General features: G+C 38.2%; 1 protein-coding gene across 1 annotated transcript in view; it reads right to left on the bottom strand.

Annotated features, from left to right (window-relative positions):
* The window catches only part of LOC124521323 (A disintegrin and metallopeptidase domain 3-like), a 116,226-nt gene that overhangs the window by 36,295 nt on the left and 58,590 nt on the right, over nt 1–21,341 (bottom strand). The window contains exon 12 of the mRNA XM_047092420.1: nt 12,812–12,998. Within this exon, the coding sequence (XP_046948376.1) occupies nt 12,812–12,998 (187 nt within the window). The remainder of the gene's footprint in view (nt 1–12,811; nt 12,999–21,341) is intronic.

A 21,341-nucleotide genomic window follows, 5' to 3' on the forward strand; every position in this document is an offset into this window, starting at 1 on the left:
CCACTCCCCTCCTCCAGAGGAGAGCCTCACAGTGCTGCACTTGGCACCTGTGCAGTTTCACCACCGCACAGGTACCTGGAATTTATGGTAAAGCACAGCAACAAGGTGCAACCAGTTTTCCTGCCCTCTGCATGCACCTCTGTCCCTTGCTGTTGAACGGCTGCTCAATGTACCCGCTATGTCTTTTGTCCTTGGAGATGCAATATACCCTCTTCCAAATGTACTCCAGGAAGGGGAACGTTCTCTCCCAGTGTGACCCAGGGGATCCCCACACAGTGCTGTCCACATTCCACTCCCAGGCCTCTGCCCTCTTCCCCAGGAGCACCACTGCCTGCCCATCTCCACTCTGGTGAATGGCAGGGATTTCTAAAACCTCAGAATTTGAGCTCCACTGTTTGCAAAAACTTACTTACAACCGGTAAATGGTTTTGGAGGAGTGTTTTTCTTGCATGAACCCAACATGCTGCTTTCTCTCCCCCTTTCTCCTTCACGGTCTTCTCTCTACAAAAAAGGCTCCCTCCCCTCTGTGGCACTGTGGCTTTTCTTTTCCCCAATTCATGTATCTGCCCCTTGTATTTGTCACGTCTCCCCCTCTAATTGTGCAAATTGTTCTCTTAATCCTCAGATTGATATCCTAGGTCTTCAAAATGATTTGGTATTGATCTAGCTATGTTCTAGGGTCCTCTTACTACTCCACCATCTTAACTCTTCCTGGGCTTACAAATAAATGTTCAATGAACTGTAGTTTAAAAATGGAATCCCATGGGGCGCCCAGGTGGCTCAGCTGGTTAAGCGTCCAACTTCAGCTCAGGTCATGATCTCACAGTTTGTGAGTTCGAGCCCCACATCAGACCCTGTGCTGACAGCTCAGAGCCTGGAGCCTGCTTCAGATTCTGTGTCTCCCTTTCTCTCTGCTCTTCCCTTGCTCATGCTCCGTCCCTCCCTCTCCTTCGAAAATAAACATTAAAAAAAACCACTTTTTTAAAATGGAATCCTATTATGGGACTGAATGTGAGACCTTTTTAAAATAGGTAACTGTGGTTTGCAATTGATAATTTAGAGAAATCAAAAGGACTTTTTTAACTCCTAGTTTTCCCAACTTTTATCAAATGTCTCTTCAGTACTTAATATCATAATTTTTTATCTCTTTATTAATTTTGATATATGTTGAAAAGTATTGAAATGCTTCTCTATTTCTGGAATAAACTCCAAAAGTATACTTTTTCATACGTTCACTGGGATTATTTGACAATTTTGATTTAAACATTTTGCAGTAATTTTCCAAAATATGAATCAGTCATTCAAAGTAATGCTAAGCTGGTTATTGGAGGAATCAACAACTTCCATGGATTTAATTCTATGTCTATGTGCCTGTGAAGGGCACTGGAAATAGGGATTTTTAAAATGTACACAATTAATAACATTCAGAAATATGAGATATTTACGCTTTAATTTAGAGACATCTAAATAAATGGAATATACCAGGTTCATGGTTTGAAAATCACATCATGAATATGGCTGTTCCCCACAAATTCATGTATAGATTCAAAAAACCCCAATCAAAATTTCTGCAATGTTTTTTTATTTTTTAGGGGGTGTGGTAAAAATGGAAAATTTGATTCCAAATTTCACATAGAAATGCAAAAACCTAAAATCACCAAATCCATATTCAGAAAAAAGTATAAAATATGAAGACACAATTTACCTGATTTTGTGAATTAGGGTAAGAATAGCTGGTATTAGTTTAAGGGGAGATATATGGATCGATGGAACACAAAGTAGGTGATGAACTGTTTTTCAATAAAGGTACCATGGTAATTACATGGGAAGAGAAGATCGTTTCCCAATAAATGGGGTTAGAGCAATTAGATATATACAGAGAGAGAAAAATATGCCCTAATACTTAACTTACAAAAATTACTCAAAATGGATCATAGGCATATACATAAAAGCTAAAATCAGTAAACTTCTACAACACTTATGAGAAAGCATCACAACTTTGGGTCGGATAGGACACAAAATACAGAGCCAAGCCACATACTGGGGAGATAATCTGGCAAAATATTTGCATGCAGTTTATATTAAGAATTTTTATACATGATAAAAAAACAAACATTAAAATATGTAAAATATGTGAACATTCAAAAGAGAGACATTTGAATGTCTCATAATCATATAAGACACAGTCCAATACAAACTAGTCATCAGGAAGATAAAATTAAAACTGCAATGAAATACCAGCACACCTCGAAATGACTAAAATATAAGAGACTGGAAGTAACAAAAGTTGGTAAGAATAAGGAACAACTGCCACTCTCATACATAGATGGTTGGAATGTAAAATACTGTAAGAACTTTAAAATGCAGTTTGATGCCTTTTTACACATTTAATAGTATAATTAACATGTGACCCAATAATTCTATTCTTAGAAATTTACCCAAGATATGTGAAAACTTATGTCTAAAAAAGACATGGATATTCTTTAGAAGCATTTTTCAGAATACTCAAAAACAAAAACAACCTAAAATGTCGTTAATAATTGCACGATTCGGGGTGCCTGGGTGGCTCAATCAGTTGAAAGTCTGACTCTTGGTTTTGGCTCGGGTCACAATCTCACAGTTTGTGCATTTAAGCCCCGCTTTGGACTCTGCACTGACAGTGCAGAGCCTGCTTGAGATCTTTCTCCCTCTCTCGTTGCCCCTCCCCCCACTCAAAATAAATAAAAAAAAATTGCATGAATCCACAAACTATGTCATATTCATACAAAGAAATACTACTCCACAGTAAATACCAATGAACTACAGATACATTTAATCATGCAGTTGAATATCAAAATTATAGGCAAAAAATCTAGAATTAAAAAGGATCCATACTCTATTATTTCACTTATGTGAAGTTCAGTAGTGGGCAAAAATAATGTGAGAGAATTAGAAGTTTCAGATACTAATGGGATTGACTTAGATTCCTCCAAGTCAGTGGAGTTATGAGAGAACTGTCTGTGGTAATGTCAATGTCCTAATACTTCTTTTATCCACATCTAATTAAATATAACATAAGTAGAATTAAAAAACAAAACTCGGTAAACCAGAAGGAAAACAATATAAACAAATATAATGAGGACTACCTAGACACATCCTAAGTCCTTGTGCTGAAATGAAAGACAAAGTCACAATGCTTTTATGAATACAAAGACAGATGGGTTCTAAGGATCATCTGTCCAGGTTTGGAGCTGACTTGGTTGCTGAAGTCTTCATTGATAATGGGTACAAATGGTCTTTGACCACCATTGTTGAGATTCCTGATGAGTTCCATCAGTGGAGGTTGGTGGTCTTGTAATACCAAGGAAAGATTATTGTGGTTGTATTCACTCACCTACACTATATCAAGAAAATAAAACTACTTCTCTTCTGTTGGTGGCCATTACTATAGACAGAAAAATCCCTGGCGAGCAAGAACAGTTAGTCACTCTATAATTTACTGAGATATATTCTTACAATGTATTAGAGGGAAGAAATTAGAGATATATTTAGTCAAAAGCCTAATGAAATCCTAAAAACTAGGATCATTTGACTAACACTTTAGGGATCAGTGCAGGTTTTTCCAGATTTGAAGGCTAGGAAGTCATTTGGTCACTTAAGAATCAACTTCATGCTCTAAGCACCACTGGTCAATGACCACTCTAGTTAATGGTGTGAAGATGGAGGGATACAATGTAAAGACTTATTGTAGCTTACTGCAGTAGGTCCTGTTAAAAGATAAAATTGAGGCACATTAAAATTTTTAAGATAAATTCTTAGCAAAACTCCATTCAAACTGGGCAGCATTCAATCTAGCAAAAGAAAGATTTGAGGAGATTCCATTTGTATACAGAATGAAAGACTTTTACAGGCAGAAGGGAGTGGGAACAAGGTAATTATACTGGCAGAAAAGTATGTTTATTATTACAAAATTCCGTTCCTTTAGGGGATAGCAGGGGTGTATCAGGCAAATAACTTGTGCTGATAAGGTGATTCCTGATAGACTGATTGAGGACTCTATTTCTGTGAGAGCAAAGACAAAACTGTAATGAAGTCTTGGTGTGGTAGCATGGGGATTAGCCAAAGTGACTCCACTTTGGGTCTGTTGTCATGTTTTTAATAGTCTGTATAGCTAAAACAGTGGCCTACCCAAGATAAATTCCTATTTAGATGTCCTTGAAACCCAGTGGGGCAAGCCACCACTTCCTTTTGCTTCACTGTGACTCCAGCCTAGGTTTCCAATAAAGATTAAGAGTGCCCAGATGATGAAATAGGCAAGCAAATCAAATAATCAGTTCAGAGACAACTGAATTGCCTCTTCTGTCCCAGGAATAATCTCTAAAAAACTATTCAGTAACTGGGATATAAAGTACCCCAAGTAAACACTATGGCAAAAGATAGACAAAATTCCCTGCAAGCCAAGGGCAAAAAAATAAGACAACCAATAGTTCATGGCCATGTAGATCTGGATGTTAGGCCATAGAAAGTCTAATGAGGAATTTGATGGTCTGTTGTTGGGAGAGACACAGAGACAGCACAAGGGGCAGAGAGAGACAGGGAGAGAGAATCTCAAGCAGGCTCCATGCTGTCAGTGCACAGCCTGATGTGGGGCTCAGTCTCATGAACCATGATATAATGACCTGAGTCAAAATCAAGAGTTGGATGATTAGCTGACTGAGCCTCTCAGGCACCCCCAAAATGTATTCTTAAAGGAGAAATTTGAAAAGGTAAGTGCACAACCAAGAGTTAGCTCCCAGTGGAACACACACTCAAGACAGGCAGTAGAGGCTTTAAATACGGTAATTTCCTTGAAGGGGACAGATGGAGAGGAAGTCCAAACTGACTATAAAAGAACCGTAACATGTAATTAAACGTCGTATTTTTCTTTTATTACCTCTGTGTCTATCCCCAACACACGAGGCTACTGAGACAAGAAGGTAGCAAATAAGAGTCAAGGAGTGGTAGACACTAACACGGTCCCCTTTTTACTGCCATAGTTCTTCACAGAATCAAGGTGATAATGAATAAAAATGATCATTGCCACGAGGTCAAAACTCCCAAGGTGATCCTGCTATGGTTCATGTACCAGTGGATGCGAGATGTTCTAAGATGGCAAAGATATATAAGAAATAAACTGCTGAACTACCTAAAGATGAATGTAGCCAAATGGTTTGGTTTGCTATGGTAAGGATGGGAAAAGGGTAAAGTGGTGCTGCAGACACGAGTCATACTGATCACTTGGCCATGTAATAAGAGAACAACCCCAACAGGTAGAGAAGAAACATCTTAGTCTCAGAGGTCAAGGGTGGGAGGAGAGTCAATTAAACTCTTGGCTCTCACTCACAAGACACATGACCTGGCCTTGCCAATTCAGAATGCTTGGATGATCTTGTCCCAGACTATCACCAATTCCTTTAACCTAAAGGTTGGATACCCATTCTATTAGGAAACCATAAGCTGAGACTTGTTAACTGTAGAGGTAGACAGCTTCTGCCCAGATAAACTTTTGAGCACTGATATGGTTCCTCTTAGCCAGCTACATTTTATTAACTCTGGAGATCTGCATTTACTACCTAAGGGAAAACAAAACTTTCTTGTGTACTCTCCTCAGGCCCATAGGTACTACTCTGATTGCTAGATCTATCAATTCACTGACCTTCTTGAAGGTCAAGAGTTCTTGAAGGTCAAGACCTTCTTGAAGGTCAATTCACTGACCTTCTTGAAAACCATTAGCTGTTTTTTTTAGCAGTTTGTTCTTGTTAGTTTCTTTTTTAAAGATTTTATTTTTAAGTAATCTCTATACCCAACGTGGGGCTTGAACTCACAAACCCTGTAATCAAGAGTCACATTCCACCAACTGAGCCAGCCAGGTGCCCTCTATTAGCTATTTCTTTAAATACTTCAGATATTCTAAGATTACCTCCTACATGTCCCTTCTGGCATTTATGTTTCTCTTACATTAATAATCCTGCCTTTCAGTTTCCTAAGAACTGGACCCCAACCTCACATTAGCAAAATGCTGCTGAGATTCCTACAAATGTCTTGGCAACAATGATTTCTCCCAAAATAGGCCAATGTATTAGATCTAGGCTTGCTAGTATAGCCAAATTATTTTTCTCTTCAGAAAACTGCAGACTGCTTGGCAGCAAATGGTTAAACATATTCAAAGGTTTGCCTATCAAAAGAAATACATAATTGGTTTACTTTTGTACTCATTTCCTATTTCTCCTATCAAAAAATTTACCATGCTTAATGGCTTAAATAATACATGCATTATTTTATAGTTCTGGAAGTCGAAAGTCCAAAAGGTGTCTTACCTGGACTAAAATTGAAATGTTGAAAGCTGTGCATTCCTTGGGAACTCTTGAGAAAATCCATTTCCCTACCTTTTACAGCTTCTAGAGGCCACCTGCATTCTTTGGTTAATGGAATCTTCATCTTCAAAATCACAGTACATCTCCAAATATCATTTTCACGTGTCCTCTGACTCTGACCTGCCCCCTGTCATTATTACATTGGACCTGCTCAGATAATATAGCATACCTAACACTCTCAAAGTCCCTAACTTGATCATATCTTCAAAGACCCTTTTACCATGTAAGGCAAAATTACAGGTGCATTGCATATATAAACAAACTGCCGAAAAAATTCCAAATATATTTTGAGGAATACACGTGAACATTTCCATGTGTCTGCTCTATATGTTACAAAATGCAGTTGCTACAACTATTCTTTCTGGCTTATCCATAAAAGTAACACACCATCATTGCCATAGATCCTAATCATCACGGAGGTGACCCCTATTCAATATGGCAGGATACTAAGGGCAGGAACACCAGCAGAAAAGAATCACTGGGGAAATGATGGATTATGGTTATCAAGGGTGGCACTAGGGTAGAGCAGGCAAGCCACCTAGGACTACAAATTTTTAGAAGGCACACACTCTAAGGCCATGCAATTGCTGACTCCACATGTTTCGTGGAAGTGATGGTTCCAACTGGCTACCTTAGGAAACATTCTTCCCTAAGGAGGGGATTAGACCATGGAGAGGAGAGGTGGAAAGCTGGCAGCTTGAGACTCCAAAGAGGACAGAGAAGTTTATCAGCAGGGTCTGAAAGCCGCTAACTCCCAAAACAAAGGGAGCATTCCAAATCTAAAGGTGCTAACCTGTGAAAAAGAGACGGGAGCAATTCAGGGATTTCTGGTTTCAGCTGTGACATGTAGAGTCTGGAAGTATCACTCCCACCTTAACTAAAGAAAAAAAAAAAGGCAGAACAAAGGCAATTGAATAGGGAATGATCTTTTGTAAATGTTGCTGGAGTAACTAAATGTGGATATGCAAAAAAAAAAAAAGAATTTAGACATATAGACTTTTATCTTTTCTGCAAAAATCAACTCAAAATGGATCAGAGAAAAAAAAGTTAAGGAGAAGGGAAAGAGGATTGCATAAGTGAAGCACAGGGGAGTTTTTACGGTGGTGAAACTATTCTGTGTGATGCTATAATAGCGAATACAGGTCATTATAAATTTTATCAAAATCCTCAGAATTGTCTAACACAAAAAGTGAACCTTAATGTAGACTATTGAATTTAGTTAATTATAATGTATAAATACTGGCTGATCCACTATAAGAAATGTACAATAATAAGATGCTTATAATAGAAAAACTGTATGCTGGAATTGGGGTAGAGGGTGGGGTGGGTATATAGAACTCACTGTAGTATCTGTTGGATTTTGTTGTAAATCTATTACTATATTTAAAAAAATCATAACTTATTTTTTAAATAGATTGAAACTATGCACAGGTAAAACATACATTCTGCAAATGTATGTTTGTGCTTATTAAAGACTGGAACTAACCTGGCTATTGGTTTTTTTATGCCTTTTATGTATTTTTGTTCTTGCATTAGTTTTTATCACTTGATAAATTTTTTCTTGGTTCTCAGATATGACACACATTCATAGTTTCTGTAATGATTGGATCAACTAAGAACGACCTATACTCCTAAAGTATTTCAAAGTTGTAAAATGTTGCATACAAGGGAAAAATAAAGAAGTACTGTCTGGGACTGGGGGAAGTCATGGATAATTAGAAGCTTGCATTATACTACTAAGATAAACAAGAAGTAAACACCATTGTTCCCAGAGTGAACAACAAATTAACCATAATTAAAATATTTTTCCATGAATGACCTTTGGCATATAGTAATGGGTATAACTAATACTTTTTATACGATTGTGGGACCAAATTCATTTTAATTTCATCACACAATGCTTAGAGATCACAGCTTTACTGCTCTGGGTTCCCACAGTGATGGGCCTTCTCTGGATTATATTAATTCTTGTAAAATGTGAAATACTATCAAGTATGTAGACATTCTGCCACAATCATAACATTTTTATGTGGCCTGCACTGAAAAACTATTTTGTGTGTGTGCTCCATGATATTTAATATTTAAACATATATGACTACAGATAGACTTTATAATCCAAATAATATTCTTTTTTTAAATTTTTTAACATTTATTTATTTTTAAGAGATAGAGCACAAGAGGGAGAGGGGTAGAAAGAGAGAGGGAAACACAGAAACCGAGGCAGGCTCCAGGCTCTGAGCTGTCAGCACAGAGCCTGACGTGGGGCTCGAGCCCACAAACTGTGAGATCATGACCTGAGCTGAAGTAGGACCCTTAACCGACTGAGCCACCCAGGCGCCCCCCAAATAATATTCTTGATATGCTAGTATATAAGTCACCAAAAAAAGCAGCTAAGTTTCGTTGGGGTAGGTGGAGTTCAGCAACAAGATCACTGAAGGCAATCCAGGATAATGGGGGGTAGAGGAGAAGAGCCCTTGAGCACTATGTCTGATTAGGACCCCATGCAATTGCAGGCATCTCAGACCAGTACACAGCTGATTTCATCCACTGGCCCTGAATTTCCTTTGATATTCACTGGCACATTGGAACCAAAGAATTTATCCCATAGTTATGTAAAGAAAACGTATGATTCTGATATTCCCATTAAAAGTTCTTTATGAAATAATACAATGTAACAACAATACAATCTGATTGGGTGGGAAAATCCCCAAAAGTTCCACTATAAACAGACTGGCCCCTGACACTGGTAAACTCCACAAACAGGAGGTTGTTCACCCATAAGAAACAGATAGCACCAGCCCACCTACTGCTTCACCTGAACCACTTGATCACGGGCGTCTTGCCAACAAGACTCATCTCATGCCCAGAAAATGTAGTTTACTGGAGAAACAGTGTACCTCTGAGCCTTCTACCACATTGATGATAAATTGCTGATAGTTTACAGAAGTGAATGCTGATGAAATAACCAAAAACTGTATGAAAGATATGCACAGACCACTCAGGAATAAAACCCAAAGTCAGATACATTCAAAGAAATATACATATAAATAGCTCAGGACATAGCACATTCACCTACTGATGCATAGCCTAGAACAATGCAGGCACATGTGCAGCAGAAGACATGTGCCAGGAAAGACACAACTGCATGAATCTTAATAGTAAAAAATTGAAATAAACTTACATTTTCATTGACATAGAACAAACTATAATATCAATAAAATACTAAAAGCAATGAAAACAATTGGACTAAGCTACATTCAAAAACAGATGACCTTTGCAAGTGTAATATTGAGTAAAAGGCCAAGTGACAAAATGATATAAGCCATATGGTTGCTATGTAAAGGTAGAAAACAGTCAACCAAAGTATATTGTGTAAGGATGCAAAAATAGAAGTAAAACTGTGTTGAAGAGTTTACTACTCAGTGAAATTGTAAATGATGATTGTAAATGATGATTGTAAATCTGATTGGGAAGAGACATACAAAGAACTCCTTTGGCAGAGGTAAGATTTGTTTTGAACTGAATGCAAATTATTCAGGTGTGTGTTAAGTATCTGTTTGTTACACCCTTCATTCATATTTCATGTGTATTGTATATCACAATGAAATGGTGAGTATGACATAATTTTTTTTGATAAACAAAAGTGGGCAGTGAATTGTCCTATCAAGAGAACAGTCCTAAAGTATATTTTAAGGAATAGGATATAATTCAAAAGGACATTATTTCAGAAACAAACTTTCACATGCAAAAAAACCCTTAATAAATAAAAGGACTGGTAGGGGAAATAAAGCAACCGTTTTCTGAATACAATCTCTGGAATAATAAAGATGACAAATTAAATATTTTGTAAAAATGTCATGTAAGTTATTGGGTTGTTGTGAGAAGTGAGATGATTCATTTTCAGAAATACCAAATAAAAGCTGTGCTGACTAGTTAACAGTAGGTTTAACCTATTAGAAATATATATGAACCCCCTCCCCTCCCCCGACACACACACACACACACACACACACACACACACACACACACCATAATGGAGTCCCAAAACTTCAGACACCTCACTTCCTGGTTCTTCCATTCTCCATTTTGCTGGCTTATTTCTTTTCAGACTTTGCAATGAGCATGCACCAAAGAACAAAGGAGAGATGGAAAGTCTCTACCACCTCAGGGAATGTACATTTGTTCCAATCAGACTACTTTTTGCCTTACGTGGGCATAGGGACATCCAGGTAAGGCTGTAATCTCTGTAGTACTCAGCCAATGAGGAGCCAGGGGAGGGACATGCATGCTAGCAGATAAATTGTCTGCTGTAACTGCTCTGAGTGTGCCTGTTCATCAGACACCCGCTCTTGCAAGAACATTGATTAAAGCCTCGCCTCACTGTGCTCCGAGTTTCCAGTGTCCCTCTTTTGACTGGGTCAGTGAGCTTTTTCTAACAGTTGTAAATCCTGTTATTTTGGGGTAATGTGGTCTAGATATGGTTAAACATTACATATATATGGTTAAAAATGCAAATATAATCACTGAAGGGAAATTGAAAATACACATCCACTGAATCACTAGAAAAAATAGTGGAAGAAAGAAAAACAAAACACATAGACCAAAAGAAATAAAAAAAATTCAACTGAAAAACAAATGTGGCAAAGTGAACACAAAAAACATAAACATTTTGAGCCAAGTAAAGTTATAAATAATATGTAAGAAGTAATAATAGCTACATGTAGTGAGGTATCCTGGAGGAGATTCTGGGACAGAAAGATGCCATTAGGTAAAAACAAAGGAAATATGAACAAATTATGGACTTTAGTTAATTAAAAGAATACTCAAAAAGTAATAATCATGTTTAAGGGGATAATCTTATAAATCAAAGACAGAGTGAATAATAAATTAAAACCAAACATAGATATTGAACTTAATAGTACAGAAAAACTAAATGTAAACAGAAAATTATCAGGGAAATACCAATTAAAGAAAGTTATTATGTGTACAGATACAGATGTATGCCAGACCAGATAGACTTTAAAACCAAAAGAAACATGAGAGATAAACAGATTCAGTATTTATTTAAAGGCAAAATGTTAAATTTCTAGGAAGATATAAAAATTGTAAATATGTTTGCACCATATAAAAAGCTACAAAATATATAAAGCATGAATTAAGTAAATTATAGTGAGAATTAGGCAAATCCAACTCTACAGTTGAAGGTACCAACATTATTTCTTAAGTACTGAGAATTCAGGCAAACAAAACCAATAAAAATGCAGATGTGAGTCATTCACTTAAAAATTATAATGCAATCAAGTATATAGAATTTTGTTCCAGTTAGTTTACATCTTCTCAACCAAATGTGAAATATTCAAAATTATCTCCATTTATAAGTATATGAAAGCAGTCACAACAAAATTCAATGATTACTTATCTTACCAAGCACAACTAAAAAAAAATAGCAAAAAGCTAAATAGAACAACACATCAAGACATTATTAATTAAGTTCTGTGAAGTCAAAAGTTAAAATAAATGAAGATCTCACAAATGCAGGAACAGCAATTAGGAGATGAGGAGGTAAACAACAACACACATTTAATAACTTAGTGAACCAATGCAGTCACTTTGGAGGAATTCAGGAGAGATGATTGAGGTGATAATTATAGAACTGATGTTAACATTGTTTGTGATACAGAAAGGTAGATATTACCATTAATGGTTACACAATGAAGAAACTCTACCTCCTCTGTTTTTTTTTTAAATTTTTTAATGTTTATTTTTGAGAGAGAGACAGAGCATGAGCAGGGGAGGCGAAGAGAGAGACAGAGACACAGAATCCAAAGCAGGCTCTAGGCTCTAGCTGTCAGCACAGAGTCCAATGCCGGGGTTGAAACCACCAACTGTGCGAATTTCATGACCTGAGCCAAATGGCAGTTTAACCAATTTAGCCATCCAGGCACCCTGAAAATCTACCTCTTTAATCCATGCTACACTTACCTGCTACTTAAACTCTTCAAATGCTTTAAATTCAAGATGAGTCAGTTATCACATGCCCCATATCTCCCTTAGATATCTGATAAATGGTGGAGCTTTTGAGAAAAAAAAAATCTTTCTTTTTTATATCACATCTATAAGTCTACACAAGAAACACAAAGAAAAATCTTTATTTTAAAAAAATTAATGTTTATTTATTTTTGAGAGAGAGACAGACAGACAGACAGCACGATCAGGGGAGGGGAAGAGGGAGACAGCAAGACACAGAATCCGAAGCAGGCTCCAGGCTCGAAGAGCTGCCAGCATAGAGCCCAACATGGCCCGAAGCCACGAACCACAAAACCATGACCCAGAGCCACAGTTAGGCGCATAACCGACTGAGCCACCCAGGCTCCCTCAAAGAAAAATCTTTAGATAAGCAATTCATGTTTGTCACTAACCTGTGAACGACCACAATCACATTCCTCAGGCGGTTCCAAAATACCATTGCCACAGAGTGTATTTTTATCTTGGTAAGACACTTCTGAAACTATTTGATTCTGAAGACATTCAAATTCAGGCTGTGAAACCATACGGTTAAATTCATTCATGCTGCAACTGCTAAAAAACTTCACACCATGGGAACGTCTAAAAATAAATTATATTCTTCAGACAAATGGAATAAAGTCAGTTTTAAAGAAACCCTCTTCAACAGAGTACTATGAATTCTACATTTCACTTACTGGAGAGCCAAGGAGGGGAAAATACCATTTTCCTTAAGTTTTTATTTAAATACCAGTTACTTAACATGCAGTGTCATATTGGTTTCATGTGCTTTTATTTTTAATACAAACCGTAAATAAAAGCAGTGAGTCCATTTTTATTATAATTCCATATAATAGACATCTACCACATAAATGAAGTTAAAATGACATGAGTTCAAATATATTAAAACACTTTATAGTGCTTCACACACAAAAAGATCTCTTTAAGAATATCTTATTTTTACTTTTATTGTCAACATAAGTCATAATTACTTATAAAAATGAAATGTACTAGGAAATTTATATAAACTGAAGGAATAAAAAGTGGTTGATTATGCTAATGAAAAATCAAGGTTATTTATTCTTTGATATCAAAATCAATCAATTAAAATATATCAACATTAAGTATATAAAATCTACAAGCCCTAGATTCTTTTTTATTTTATATTTGTACATTTCTAAGTGTACTACTTAATGGACTTTTCTTTAATTTTGTAATAATCTAAATCTTAGATAAATAATACACTACAGTTCAAAGAATAAATTTTGTTTCCTGAAAACAGTTAAGAATAATTGCCAAAAACAATGTTAATAACTCTAAGTATTTTAATGTATAATTCTTGCATAGAAATGAATTCTCCTTAACCAGACCCTTCAAAATCAGGAAATAGTGGTACATTACTATTACATAATCCTCAGATTCCATTCAAATTTCTCCTTCTTCACAATATTAGCACTTTATAGCAAAAGGATCCAGTTCAGAATCAACCATTGCATTTACTTCTCCGTATCTACATTTGTTATCCACATTTGTTGTTGAATTTCATGACCTTGAAAGGGTTTATGATTTTAGGCTGATTATTTGCTAAAATGTCCCTCAATTTCAGTGCCTAGGTGGCTCAGTCAGTTAAGCATCTGCCTTGGACTCAGGTCATGATCTCATAGTTCGTGAGTTCAGGCCCCCGGTCAGGCTCTGTGCTGGAGAGCTCAGCCTGGAGCCTGCTTTGAATTCTGTGTCTTCCCCTCTCTGCTCCTCCTCTGCTCACACTCTCTCTCTCAAAAATAAGTAAATATTTTTTAAAAAATTTAAAAAAGGGGGGGTTCAGGAAGATGGCGGCGTGGGAGGACGCTGGGCTCACGGTGCCTCCTGCTGATCACTTAGATTCCACCTACACCTGCCTAACTAACCCAGAAAACCGCCAGAAGACTAGCAGAACGGAGTCTCCGGAGCCAAGCGCAGACGAGAGGCCCACGGAAGAGGGTGGGAAGGGCAGCGAGGCAGTGCACGCTCGACGGACTGGCAGGAGGGAGCCTGAGTGGAGGGGCAGCCAGCGGCCAAGCAGAGCCCCCAGTCTGGCTTGCAAAAGCGGAGGGGCTGGACTGAGTGTGTTCCGACAGTAAGCGAGACTTAGCATCTGGGAGGTCTTAAGTTAACAGCTCTGCTCGGAAAGCAGGAAGGCTGGAGGACAAAGGGAGGGAGAGTTGCTGAGCCCCAGGACGACAGAGCTGTTTGGCGGGGAACAAAGGCGCTCGCCAGCGCCATCTCCCTTGCCCATCCCCCAGCCAAAATCCCAAAGGGAACCAGTTACTGCCAGGGAACTTGCTTGCCCTGCGCAAACACCCAACGCTGTGCTTCTGCGGAGCCACCCCTCCGGCAGAGGGTCTGACTCCCTTCCGCTGCCACAGGGCCCCTCCTGAAGTGGATCACCTAAGGAGAAGTGAACTAAGCCTGCCCCTCCCACCCCAGCTAATAAGCCAGATCCCCAGCACCACAAGCCTGGCAGTGTGCAAATAGCCCAGACCACCACCACCCCACAGTGAATCACGCCCCTAGGAGAGGGAAAGAGAAGGCACACACCAGTCTGACTGTGGCCCCAGCGGTGGGCTGGGGGCAGACATCAGGTCTGACTGCGACCCCGCCCACCAACTACAGTTATACACCACAGCACAGGGGAAGTGCCCTGCAGGTACGCACCACTCCAGGGACTATCCAAAATAACCAAACGGAAGAATTCCCCTCAGAAGAATCTCCAAGAAATAACAACAGCTAATGAACTGATCAAAAAGGATTTAAATAATATAACAGAAAGTGAATTTAGAATAATGGTCATAAAATTAATCGCTGGGCTTGAAAACAGTATAGAGGACAGCAGAGAATCTCTTGCTACAGAAAACAAGGGACTAAGGAACAGTCAGGAGGAGCTGAAAAACGCTTTAAACGAAATGCAAAACCAAATGGAAAGGATGATGGCTCAGATTGAAGAGGCAGAGGAGAGAATAGGTGAACTAGAAGATAAAGTTATGGAAAAAGAGGAAGCTGAGAAAAAGAGAGATAAAAAAATCCAGGAGTATGAGGGGAGACTTAGAGAACTAAGTGATACCCTAAAAAGAAATAATATACGCATAATTGGTATCCCAGAGGAGGAAGAGAGACGGAAAGGTGCTGAAGGGGTACTTGAAGAAATAATAGCTGAGAACTTCCCTGAACTGGGGAAGGAAAAAGGCATTGAAATCCAAGAGGCACAGAGAACTCCCTTCAGACGGAACTTGAATCGATCTTCTGCATGACATATTGTAGTGAAACTGGCAAAATATAAGGATAAAGAGAAAATTCTGAAGCAGCAAGGGATAAACGTGCCCTATCATATAAAGGGAGACCTATAAGACTCGTGACTGATCTCTCTTTTGAAACTTGGCAGGCCAGAAAGGATTGGCACGAGATCTTCAATGTGCTGGACAGAAAAAATATGCAGCCGAGAATCCTTTATCCAGCAAGACTGTTGTTTAGAATAGAAGGAGAGATAAAGGTCTTCCCAAACAAACAAAAACTGAAGGAATTTGTCACCACTAAACCAGCCCTACAAGAGACCCTAAGGGGGATCCTGTGAGACAAAGTACCAGAGACATCACTACAAGCATAAAACATACAGACATCACAATGACTCTAAACCCGTATTTTCTATAATAACACTGAATGTAAATGGATTAAATGCGCCAACCAAAAGACATAGGGTATCAGAATGGATAAAAAAAACAAGACCCATCTATTTGCTGTCTACAAGAGACTCATTTTAGATCTGAGGACACCTTTAGATTGAGAGGAAGGGGATGGAGAACTATTTATCATGCTACTGGAAGCCAAAAGAGAGCTGGAGTAGCCATACTTATATCAGACAAAGCTAGACTTTAAATTAAAGGCTGTAACAAGAGATGAAGAAGGGCATTATATAATAATTACAGGGTCTATCCACCAGGAAGAGCTAACAATTATAACTGTCTATGCGCCGAATACCAGAGCCCCCAAATATATAAAACAATTACTCATAAACGTAAGCAACCTTATTGATAAGACTGTGGTAATTGCAGGGGGCTTTAACACTCCACTTACAGAAATGCATAGATCATCTAGACACACGGTCAATAAGGAAACAAGGGCCCTGAATGAGACATTGGATAAGATGGACTTGACAGATATATTTAGAACTCTGCATCCCAAAGCAACAGAATATACTTTCTTCTCCAGTGCACATGGAACATTCTCCAAGATAGATCATATACTGGGTCACAAAACAGCCCTTCATAAGTTTACAAGAATTGAAATTATACCATGCATACTTTCAGACCACAATGCTATGAAGCTTGAAATCAACCACAGGAAAAAGTCTGGAAAACCTCCAAAACATGGAGGTTAAAGAACACCCTACTAAAGAATGAGTGGGTCAACCAGGCACTTAGAGAAGAAATTAAAAAATATATGGAAACAAACGAAAACGAAAATACAACAATCCAAACCCTTTGGGATGCAGTGAAGGCAGTCCTGAGAGGAAAATACATTGCAATCCAGGCCTATCTCAAGAAACAAGAAAAATCCCAAATACAAAATCTAACAGCACACCTAAAGGAAATAGAAGCAGAACAGCAAAGGCAGCCTAAACCCAGCAGAAGAAGAGAAATAATAAAGATCAGAGCAGAAATAAACAATATAGAATCTAAAAAAACGGTAGAGCAGATCAACGAAACCAAGAGTTGGTTTTTTTGAAAAAATAAACAAAATTGACAAACCTCTAGCCAGGCTTCTCAAAAAGAAAAGGGAGATGACCCAAATATATAAAATCATGAATGAAAATGGAATTCTTACAACCAATCCCTCAGAGATACAAACAATTATCAGGGAATACTATGAAAAATTATATGCCAACAAATTGGACAACCTGGAAGAAATGGACAAATTCCTAAACACCCACACTCTTCCAAAACTCAATCAGGAGGAAATAGAAAGCTTGAACAGACCCATAACCAGCGAAGAAATTGAATCAGTTATCAAAAATCTCCCAACAAATAAGAGTCCTGGACCAGATGGCTTTCCAGGGGAGTTCTACCAGACGTTTAAAGCAGAGATAATACCTATCCTTCTCAAGCTATTCCAAGAAATAGAAAGGGAAGGAAAACTTCCAGACTCATTCTATGAAGCCAGTATTACTTTGATTCCTAAACCAGACAGAGACCCAGTAAAAAAAGAGAACTATAGGCCAATATCCCTGATGAATATGGATGCAAAAATTCTCAATAAGACACTAGCAAATCGAATTCAACAGCATATAAAAAGAATTATTCACCATGATCAAGTGGGATTCCTGGGATGCAGGGCTGGTTCAACATTCGCAAATCAATCAACGTGATACGTCACATTAATAAAAGAAAAGATAAGAACCATATGATCCTGTCAATCGATGCAGAAAAGGCCTTTGACAAAATCCAGTAGGCTTTCTTAATAAAAACCCTTGAGAAAGTCGGGATAGAAGGAACATACTTAAACATCATAAAAGCCATTTATGAAAAGCCCACAGCTAACATCATCCTCAATGGGGAAAAACTGAGAGCTTTATCCCTGAGATCAGGAACACGACAGGGATGCCCACTCTCACCGCTGTTGTTTCACATAGTGTTGGAAGTTCTAGCATCAGCAATCAGACAACAAAAGGAAATCAAAGGCATCCAAATTGGCAAAGATGAAGTCAAGCTTTCGCTTTTTGCAGATGACATGAGATTATACATGGAAAATCAGATGGACTCCACCAAAAGTCTGCTAGAACTGATAGATGAATTCAGCAAAGTTGCAGGATACAAAATCAATGTATAGAAGTCAGTTGCGTTCTTATACACTACCAACGAAGCAACAGAAAGACAAATAAAGAAACTGATCCCATTCACAATTGCACCAAGAAGCATAAAATACCTAGGAATAAATATAACCAAAGATGTAAAAGATCTGTATGCTGAAAACTACAGAAAGCTTATGAAGGTAATTGAAGAAGATATAAAGAAATGGAAAGACATTCCCTGCTCATGGATTGGAAGAATAAATATTGTCAAAATGTCAATACTACCCAAAGCTATCTACACATTCAACGCAATCCCAATCAAAATTGCACCAGCATTCTTCTCGAAACTAGAACAAGGAATTCTAAAATTCATATGGAACCACAAAAGGCCCCGAATAGCCAAAGGAATTTTGAAGAAGACCAAAGCAGGAGGCATCACAATCCCAGACTTTAGCCTCTACTACAAAGCTGTAATCATCAAGACAGCATGGTATTGGCACAAAAACAGACACATAGACCAATGGAATAGAATAGAAACCCCAGAACTAGACCCACAAACGTATGGCCAACTAATCTTTGACAAAGCAGGAAAGAACATCCAATGGAAAAAAGATGGTCTCTTTAACAAATGGTGCTGGGAGAACTGGACAGCAACATGCAGAAGGTTGAAACTAGACCACTTTCTCACACCATTCACAAAAATAAACTCAAAATGGATAAAGGACCTGCATGTTGGACAGGAAACCATCAAAACCCTAGAGGAGAAAGCAGGAAAAGACCTCTCTGACCTCAGCTGTACCAATCTCTTCCTCGATACATCCCCAAAGACAAGGGAATTAAAAGCAAAAATGAATTACTGGGACCTTATGAAGATAAAAAGCTTCTGCACAGCAAAGGAAACAACCAACAAAACTAAAAGGCAACCAACAGAATGGGAAAAGATATTTGCAAATGACATATCGGACAAAGGGCTAGTATCCAAAATCTATAAAGAGCTCACCAAACTCCACACCCGAAAAACAAATAACCCAGTGAAGAAATGGGCAGAAAACGTGAATACACACTTGTCTAAAGAAGACATCCGGATGGCCAACAGGCACATGAAAAGATGCTCAACGTCGTTCCTCATCAGGGAAATACAAATCAAAACCACACTCAGATATCACCTCACGCCAGTCAGAGTGGCCAAAATGAACAAGTCAGGAGACTATAGATGCTGGAGAGGATGTGGAGAAACGGGAACCCTCTTGCACTGTTGGTGGGAATGCAAATTGGTGCAGCCACTCTGGAAAACAGTGTGGAGGTTCCTCAGAAAATTAAAAATAGACCTACCCTATGACCCAGCAATAGCACTGCTAGGAATTGACCCAAGGGATACAGGAGTACTGATGCATAGGGGCACTCGTACCCCAATGTTTATAGCAGCACTCTCAACAATAGCCCAATTATGGAAAGACCCTAAATGTCCATCAACTGATGAATGGATAAATAAATTGTGGTTTATATACACAATGGAGTACTACGTGGCAATGGGAAAGAACGAAATATGGCCCTTTGTAGCAACGTGGATGGAACTGGAGAGTGTTATGTAAGTGAAATAAGCCATACAGAGAAAGACAGATACCATATGGTTTCACTCTTATGTGGATTCTGAGAAACTTAACAGAAACCCATGGGGGAGGGGAAGGGGAAAAAAAAGAGGTTAGAGTGGGAGAGAGCCAAAGCATAAAAGACTCTTAAAAACTGAGAACAAACTGAGGGTTGATGGGGGGTGGGAGGGAGGGGAGGGTGGGTGATTGGGTATTGAGGAGGGCACCTTTTGGGATGAGCACTGGGTGTTGTATTGGAAACCAATTTGACAATAAATTTCATATATTGAAAAAAAATTTAAAAAAAAGAGAAAATGTCAATTTTAATATCAGTTTTAGTATCAGTTGTAACTTCTCTTTCATTTGTGGTTTATTTGGGTCCTCTCTCTCTCTCTCTCTCTCTCTCTTTAATATTTTTTAGAGAGCACAAGTGGGAGGAGAGGCAGAGAGGATGGAAGCAGACTCTGCGCTGAAAGGTTGACACCAGTGAGCCCAATGTGGGGCTCCAACTTAGGAACCATGAGATCATGACCTGAGCTGAATTGGCACACTCAACCAACTGAGCCACCCAGGTGCCCTCTGCCTTCTTTTATTGAAAAGTCTGGTTAAATGCTTGTTAATTTTGTTTATTATTTCAAATAAATTGTTCTCAGTTTCCTTTTTCTTTTCTAATGTTTTTTTTTAATTTTTTGTTTTTCAGAGAGATAGAGCATGAGCCAGGGATGGGGCAGAGAGAGAATCCCAAGCAGTTTCCTCATCAGCACAGAGCCCAGTGCAAGGTTTGATCCCATGAACCATGAGATCATGATCTGAGCAGAAATCAACAGTTGGATGGTTAATAAACTGAGCGACCCAGGACCCCCTGTCTGTTCTATTGTTTTTTAAGCATATTTCATTTCTTCACTCATCTTTATTATTTACTTCCTTCTACTAACTTTAGACTTGATTTGTAATTGATTTCTAGTTTCATACTGTTGTGGTTGAAAAAGATGCTTGATATAATTTAAATCATCTTAAATTTATTGAGACTTATTTTGTAGCCTAACATCATCTATCCTGGAGAATGTTCTATATGTACTTGAAAAGAATGTGCACTCTGCCAATTTTGGATGGAAAGATTCATCTGCTTAATGAGTCATTTATGGCCAATGTTTTGCTGTCTGGATGATCTGTCCACTGATATAAGTGGGGTGTTAAAGGCTCCTACTATTATTGTATTACTGTCAATTTCTCCCATTATGTATGCTAATATTTATGTATTTAAGTGCTTCTATGTTAAGTGCATAGATATTTACAAGTATTACATCATCGTGTTCAATTGATCCCTTTATCATCATGTGATGACTTTTTTGTCTATTACAGTGTTTATTTTAAAGTCTATTTTGTCCGAGAGAAGTATGGCTACCCCAACTTTCTTTTAATTTCCATCTGCATGGGATATCTTTGTCCATCCCTTCCCTTTCACTCCATGTGTCTTTGGATCTGCATTGAGCCTACTGTAGGTAGTATATATGTAAATCTTGTTTTTATTTGTCC

This window comes from Lynx rufus, unplaced genomic scaffold, assembly GCF_022079265.1.
Source record: "Lynx rufus isolate CCGP_SWC_20201006 ecotype Redwood Valley unplaced genomic scaffold, mLynRuf1.p SCAF_3, whole genome shotgun sequence".
NCBI lineage: Eukaryota > Metazoa > Chordata > Mammalia > Carnivora > Felidae > Lynx > Lynx rufus.